The sequence below is a fragment of the Monodon monoceros genome, unplaced genomic scaffold (assembly GCF_005190385.1).
Source record: "Monodon monoceros isolate NGI ecotype Baffin Bay Population unplaced genomic scaffold, NGI_Narwhal_1 Super_Scaffold_1, whole genome shotgun sequence".
Lineage (NCBI taxonomy): Eukaryota > Metazoa > Chordata > Mammalia > Artiodactyla > Monodontidae > Monodon > Monodon monoceros.
Window position 1 is genome coordinate 2,685,442 of NW_021703765.1, and position 8,175 is coordinate 2,693,616.

The following is an 8,175-nucleotide window of genomic DNA, read 5'->3' on the forward strand; positions in this document are numbered from 1 at the left end:
CTGAAAGCGTGCTTCTCATTTTCTGATGACTCTTTCTTTGTGGGAGAATAAAAGCAACTTGTTTGCACTCAGATATCATGTGTCCACTTAATTTAAGTATTTCTGTGACTCCTTTCTTCCATGGCTGCATTTTCCCCTGGGCCTCATTTCTCAGATGAATTTCAGTCATTTCTTAAAAACCCTATATTGAGGAATAAGGTGTTGGTCCCAACGAATCGGAAGTGAAAACAGCTCTCTTAAAAGTGAGATGCTGGGAAAAAAAAAAAAAAAAGTGAGATGCTGTTTGAACACATCCCCTCATTTATAAGGAGAAACTTGGCATCTGTGCCTCTAGATTTGTGGACTGAATTAAACAACCTGGTTATTCGGGTTAGCCAGATTTTGCAGTCCCTCTAAAATACATAGCTTTAAAACTTTCTGAGCCTGCAGTGTAAAACTTCAGTCCTTTACGGACAGAGGGCCATCTTCATGCTTCTTCTCTAACCATCCTTTTTCCTTCTTCCAATACAAGTCTGTGTATTCTGGTCCAAAGGAAGGGAAGTCCAAGGAGGTGCCTGGATTGTGTATACAGAATCTAGACACACACAACACACGTGTTCATACACATTCCTTGCCCATTTATGGACTCCCCAGCAAGTCTGTTTGCTACATACTCCCTCAAAACGTTCAAGGCCAGCCACCTAACAGCTAACAATAACTCCTGTTTTTCTGTCCGTAAACACAAAGGCCATTTTCCGTCCTCGAATGTATCTGGAACCAGTTCCAAATGAGCCCTGTCGATGATGGATCTCCCCACGGCGTGATGTCGCTGTGCAAAAATGCAAAACCTCCTTCTCAGTTTACTGCAGGAAATTCACCATCTACTTAAGGAAGTTTTATCACCTCTCTCATTCCGTTACTGTTTCCTACATTTCAAATAAACTACTGTCCGTACCACTGTGCCCACTCCCCCCAGCCCCCCATAAAATTTTGTTGAGTATCTTTCTGACTTCCGCTAGATGTCGACTGGTAGGTGTCGTGAATGCAGAGCTAGTTTTACCTAGGAGTTTTCTGAAACTATTAACTAAAGAGAGGCACTTATTAATTCATTATGTCAACCAGACCCCCCCCAACACACACTTATTTCTAGGGTTCCTGCAGGCATAGCTGGAAACCAGTTGGAATTTCACACGAGCGCTGCATTTTATGTGTGCATGTTAATTTCAAGCTGTTGGTTTTACTTCATGGAGACTTTAGCGGAAGGTTAATGCAGTTAAGTAAGATTCATCTTGCCCTGTCGTGTCCTCAGATGGTAAACTCCATTGTTCAAACAGCGATGCTTCACATGTCGTGCGAGAGCCTTCTCTGAAAGCTTCGGCTTCCCTTCATTCTCATTTTCATCTTGCAGTTCCCTTGACTTTAGAATAACCCTTTCTATTTTTCCAACGTGGTAATTATTTACGGAAATGGGTGGAAGCTCCCTCAGGTGCTGACAGACCTTTGGGAGTGCTGTACTTCTGGTTCGTATGGCCCCCAAATTCAACCCTGTTCTGGCGCTGTCATTCACCTGTGAACCCCGCTTTGTATTACTCATGGTGCATTGTTGTTTTGAGCCCTCCGGCCCCATCTGGCCATCTTTGTAACCTCTCCTCCGGAGCTGGTTCAGGCACTATGATTTGCTGTTCTTGCATGCGGAACAGAGACGGCTAATGAACCTCTGTAGATCATTGGGGGTGATTTTCTCAAGCTGCCTTGGAAGGCAGGAAGGCACAGTGCAAACATATCCTGCTCGTGTGCAGTGAGTTAAAGCTGAAGCCAGGGGTCTCTGCTGACCTGACTCAGTGGCTCTGTGAAGGTTGCTGTTTGTGCTTTGGGCGTTGCTAAGAAAATTAATAGGAAAAATGCACTTGGAAACCAAAGGCAGAAATGAGCTTTTCTCTTGTCTCTTTTTTCCCCAGGGGAGAGACCATTCTAATGCAGATACTGTCCAAACAGTGCCTCTCAGAAAGGGAACCTAGAGACACGCTTTCACCATCCCCGGTGCCCCGGGACAGCGTCCGCAGTTCCCTTGTGGATGTCCCGACCGTGACCCTGACCGCCCTGTGGAAGAACTCCCAACCGGACACCTCAGATCCTGCAGCCGCTGGGCGGAGCGGAAGCTGAAGGGAGGGCTTCTCCTTGTTACACGTTAAACATCAACAAAGATGCTCGACTTAGAATTACATGTAGATATTCTATATGCATATACGTGCTCACCGACCATAGTCCGTATTTTCTTATAATAAACGGTGGAGGTGGGAGCCACGGTAGGAGCGCAAAGCATCGATATTGTTCAAGACAGGTTTGAGACACTGGAAGAAAGATGCTCGTGTGTGTCGGACAGAGTGAAGCAGCCAAGCACTGAAACAGAAGCCGCCGCCGCTGCTCAGAGGCCTGTTGGAGGTGACGTCAGAACAGACGGCGGAGGGGTCCAGGTTGACGGAGTTTTGACGCTCTGGCCTCTCCTTGTCTTAGTGGGTATTTAAAATAGTGAATAAAAGAGGAAGGATGGGCCTTGAGGTGCTGTGGAAACAGGCTCGACGGGGGGGCGGGCGGGTGACAAGGTCCTCCTTCCTCAGTGGTCCCATCGCATCCCCTTGGGGGCCCTCTGCGTTTCCCAGGTGTGTCCCTCTCTCCCATCTGTGCTCAGCGAATCCGGCAGAGGAAACACATCCGTGGGAAGGCTTTTGCTGTGCTTGGGAAAAGAGAGCTGGTTGGGCACTCAGCAAAGCAGGGTTCTTTGTTTATTCTCAGGACCTTTTGGTAACAGGGCCACATTCTGCAAACTGCTTACAACGGAAGACTGCCTGTCTTAACAAATGATCTAGCCACTGAACCCTCCTCGATTTGGACCCTTTTAGTCCTAGCGGGAGGATCCCCTGAGCCCAGGGGGGGCCCAGGTCGCCGGGGTCCTGGTGCTCTGGGGCCTCCTGCGCCCCCCTCCCTCCCTGCCTTCCTGTCCATCTGTCCCAGCAAGTAGGCGTCTTTTCTTCTTGGGCGGGGGGGGGCCTCCATGGGACGAGTCCCTTCATTCCCAGAGCGTGGAGGCCCCCCCGGCCCGTGGGTCGGACAGCTTAATATACCTCTTCCTCAGTCGCGCAGATGCCAGTTTTAGCGGTGGGGAGTTAAGGGCCGTAACAAAGGGTCTTAAACCTTGCAGTGTACGCAGTTAAAATTGTATTCCACAGATATAAATATTTTCTTTTCCCATTACCATGACACCATGTGTGATGGTAACGTTTCTGAGAGTTTCAGATTTTTGCACATAATGATTTTATGCATTATCAAAAGTTACTGCTGCCTTGAATGAAAACGTTCTGTGAAATGTTTTGCAAAAGCTTTACTAGGTTTTTTTTAATTGTGAAATTTTGTAAAGGCAGGAAATGGATTAAAACGAGCATATGCTAAATATATTTTTCAAAAAAGCAATAATTTTACATGTACAGAAATTATCCTAATCTTTAATACTGGTGAGAGCGACAGTTTACCTAATACGGTCATGGATTAGTGCAGTTTTTGTAGAAAATGGGCTTCTGATACAAAGACTTGTTTAAACACACACACACACACACACACACACACCCTAAAGTGTGGTTTTCCTGTTCTAATGATTTGTTGAATTTTATTATTATTATTATTATTATTATTGTTGTTGTTCTTAGTTAATGTTTGGTTATGGATTCTACTTGTTACTGAATTTAAATTACTTGACCGTTCAGGTTACTTTGCAACATTTGCAAACAATGCAATGTAACTGGCTAGCTTATATCTATAAATATATATCTACATGTATATACACACGCATATAGCTGCATGTATGTGTGTGTATATATATATAACTTTTTTACTTATTTTTTCCTGATATTCTTACACCGGCTATGTACCAGAATGATCTGTCGTGTTGGTGTCATTAGGAATGTCCTTGCAGATACGATTCAGTGACTGTCCTCTAAAGTTATTTTGAGCAAAGTTTCAGAGCTACATTCCTCTGTTCACCCTAGAAATCAACATGCCTTTCTGTTGACTTACGTTTGATCACTTCCATAGTCTCCCCACAGTGATGATTTCTGCATTTTCTAGCTTTTATTTTCTTGGCTGACAGTGAAGGGTGACAGTTCAGGAACGCACAGGGGCTCGTGATTCGGTCTGTTTCTCTGTGTTTTAGTTATTCAGAGGAATTCTGTACCCAGAGTGACACGATCGTGTACGTTCTTACCGTTTCAGAGGCGGCCTTCAGAGCCGCAGGTGTCATCCCGGGAGACCCCTTTGCGGGGAGCGTGGTGGAGAGGGGCGCGTCCCGGGGTCCCGTTGGCCGGACACGCGGCCCGAGCCAGTTGGAATACTTGTTTCCACCCGGAGCACAGAAATAAGGTTTTCCCTGAATTCAGCAGACGGGGGTCCGGGGCGGGGGGCAGCGTCCAAGAACACCACCCTCCAAGGCAAGCCGTCTGGGGGCCCGACTGTGCTTCCTTTCTTCCACTGAGCATCAGTATTGTATTGGTTTGTTCATGTGTTTATGTCAGTTTGACCATAGTATTTAATACGATTTGTGTTTTTCTTATTTATTTAGCCAACGTGTTTTGATTCACTTTTTTTCGATGGATAATTTCCGCATGGTCTCTCTTGTAAGTCACCCTCCGACTGTTACAGACTTTCTACTACCTCTACCAATCTGCTGTTTCCTTGTTTCTTAACAGGATTTGACAGTGTTGGCGTCAATGTAACTTAGACAATAAAGGGTTTGGTTGTCTACACTGCAGCTTCTCCGTGTGTCTCCCCGCCCCCGCCTGCACACTGCTGCCGGTGATCTCACTCCTACCCCTCCCCTGCTCGCCCTGTTCCTCGTTGTTGTAACACAAATAATGAGCTTAGAGACTCTTTCAGGTTATTCACTCATATTCCTTAACTTGAAGAATGAACATTTAAATTCTCTGAAAACTCACCTGTTCAAGCATCTTCTCCGGGCGTTCGTCAGCCGTTGTGTCAGTTTTCTCCCCTGGTTCCTGGAAGGCCTTGGGGCCGTCTCAGATGGATGCGCTTCACCTCGGTTATGGCACGGTACAGATTTTCAAGCCAAGTGGATTTTGCCTTTTTGGGTTTGAAAAGTATTCAGTGCTTTAAGAGATGCTTCCCAATATTTACTTATTTATTTTGTAAACCAAGAAAGACACTAGTTTCTTGAAAAGAAGGTGCTCCAGGAAATGGCCCCGGGGATGACATATGCCACTTTGGCAAGCTTACGGAGCGTTGGTTTTGCCCAGGATGTCGAGAACCATCTTCAGATCTGGCCGCTGAGTCACAGGTTGTACAGTGTCAGGCAAACAGTACACGGAGGCACGTGCACACGCAAGGTCATCATTTGGCAGGCCTTTGGGATGTGGCCTTGGGCCCAGCAGGTCGCAGGTGACACCTCCCTGCTGTTTCCCAGGCACCTGGCTCAGGTAGCTGCACCTTCTTTCCAGCGGGAGATAGAGTGTAGCGCACAGGGTCACAGAAGGTGAATGGCAGTTCTCAGTCTGTGCCTGGAACGCAACGCACCTCCTGGGTTTTCACGGCCAGATTCTCTTTACCGACGTGCCGTCTTGAAAACAGGCAAATCACCCCCTGGGGGGTGTGATCGACGCACAAAAAAACGAATGCGTTTGTACAACTTTACTTTTCCACTTTCAGAATGTCTCCGTGTCTGAAGTAACGTATGCTGTCTCACTGCTTCTAACTCGGGTGTGTTCTAGTCGCAGGACATTTTATACCCTGAGCAAAAAGAAAGAGAATAAAAAAATCACAGGCCAGGACTTCAAGTGATGGTTTAGGTGCCCCGTAGTGTGTCTGTGTGGAGCGACTGAGGGGAAAATGTTCATTCTTCAACTTTGCTAATTATGCTTTGAGGCAGTAAAATGCAAAAGACCATAGAGTTTGTATTTCTTTTTTAAAATACAAGTTATAACATTATATTTTGTACTCTTTATATTAGAATTTGTAACTAGATTGTTGTATTTAACTCTATTTCTGAAAAAATAATTCAATGTTTCAGTTGTGTGATAAAAAATATTTAGAGAAAACATATTCATTCTATTGGAAACTGAAATCAATAAAAACATCTTGGAGTTCTTGAGATCTGTAAGACCTTTTTCCCCTATTTCAGGAGGTGGCTTAAATCCTTTGACAGCCCGTCTGGATCTGTGGTTTGAAAATTCTGTTGGCTGAACACAAACCCAAGTGTTAGTGCGCTGTATGTACAGAAGCAGAACACAAACCCAAGTGTTAGTGCGCTGTATGTACAGAAGCAGAAGAGGTTTTGGATGATTTACAAGATAGTTCATCTAAAAAGATGCCAAGATGGCCGCAGTATTGTTTTCAAGTCTTTTGTGGACTCCAGGACACGCACACTTTTTTTCTTTTTTAAAGGTGACTCTGCATTTCTCATTTTCCCCGGGCACCTCTCATTTCCTGACGCCAAATACACACACTGTTCTAAGACTTGCAGTAGATTTACTGCTTCGATGGCAGAAACAGGACTTGGGGGCGTCAGGTGCACTGACAGAATTTTAATGTAAAAAGATAACACGTGTTTTGAAGTTAAAAGATCTGTGTCCCAGTTGGCAGGAAAAGGAAGGGACGGGGTGAGGACCTGAATGTGGCTTTCACATTGTGTCGGTGCAGAAAACAGAGCATCCAGGCCTGGGTCACTGGTGGCCCCTTCATGCCCCTCCATTCTTGGATGAAAACGCCGATTTGAGGAGTTTGTGGAAGGCCTTGTGAGTTTTGTAAACTGCAGAACCAACCTGGCACGGGGGAGGTTTATGACTCAGTTTATCTAGACCCTCTCTCTTCCCGGGCGGCGGGTTCTGAGCAGAAGGGTGCTGATTCTAAACGAGGAAGGGGCAGCGCCAGCCTGGTAGCACTCTTGGTGTGCGACACAACCAGAATAGGCCCAGATCTCTGTGTGTGTCACCAGGTGTGGGGAATTCCCTCCAGGGAACACAGGCGTGGGATGTTCGTGGAGTCAAAGCCAAGATAGACACTTCCCCCGGTTCTGGGGTGTCCTACCGTGCCCGTGCCCCTTCCTTCAGGAAAGTGGCTGTCCTTTCTCTCTGTCCGTCCACTGGTCACCAAAGAGCGGTGTAGATGTCCTGCCACATGCCCATGCGATGTCATCCTTGGCGGTGGGATTTAGGTGGCAGACGGCGCCTGAACGTTCGCCGTGGCTGTAATCTACCCCTTGCCCTGCTGGAGGCAATCTGGCCGAGCTGCGCACACAAAACAAATCACTCCACTTGTGATGGCACCTCTCTTTCCCCCTCGCTGTCTTGCTGTTTGAAAACAACAGCGGTGCATTCCTGATCTGTGCTACTCATGTTCTCAGTCTTACCTTTTTAAAAGGCAAGAGCTCAGCAAGATTATTGAAACAAAATGTGAGATGCGCTGGTCTTTGCCTCTGTGACGAGTTCTTGGAATGTCTGACTTCCTTTCTGCCAACTGATGCACCAGCCCTGGCAGGCTTCAAGGTTGGGGAAGTCCTGCAGGAATCTGGAAGCCTGTGATGGTCACACACCCCTCTCCGGTCAGTTTCCTTTATGGGAAGAGGAAAGATGCAGTGAAATGAAGATTGCACTGAGAATATTTCCCTCCTTCCTTCCTTCCTTCCTCTTTTCCCTTCCTTCCCCCCCTCCTCCCTCCCTCCCTCCCTTCCTTCTTTCCTTCCTTTTTTCCTTCCTCTTTCTTTCATTCTCCCTCTCTCTTTTTTCAACGAAAGAAGACATAATGGAGACACCCATTCCAAGCCCCCTCTCCTAACGGGATGTCAGATCTGCTAAGAGTAGGGCATCAGAGTGAACCCTTAGCTTTGCTGCCAACAGTTCCAATCTTGTAAGGGCAAGAGGAAGCTGGCCTTTTAGCGTCCTGGGATTTGTCAACAGAAGAGCAGTATTCAGGTCACGAGAAGGGTCATTCCCACTTGACTGTGCTCCACGAGTCTCCTTGTGTCATGTTCTGTTCAGTGTTGGGCATGACATCTAGAGAGTGGTTAAGACAAACTAGAAACATTTCCAGGACGGGGTAACAGAAGCCAGAAGAGGGGGTTTCTTTCAGAGAAGACAGGTGTCACACGAGACAGGTGAGTAGTTCCGAGGTGATTGGAGGTCTGCCCTGAGAAATGGC

The 8,175-nt window shown here is 46.7% G+C and overlaps 1 protein-coding gene across 1 annotated transcript in view; it reads left to right on the forward strand.

Annotated features, from left to right (window-relative positions):
• Positions 1-2,549, forward strand: part of ZNF516 (zinc finger protein 516) — a 64,500-nt gene extending 61,951 nt beyond the window's left edge. The window contains exon 6 of the mRNA XM_029232646.1: positions 1,938-2,549. Within this exon, the coding sequence (XP_029088479.1) occupies positions 1,938-1,997 (60 nt within the window). The 3' untranslated portion in view covers positions 1,998-2,549. The remainder of the gene's footprint in view (positions 1-1,937) is intronic.
• The last annotated feature ends 5,626 nt before the right edge of the window (positions 2,550-8,175 follow it).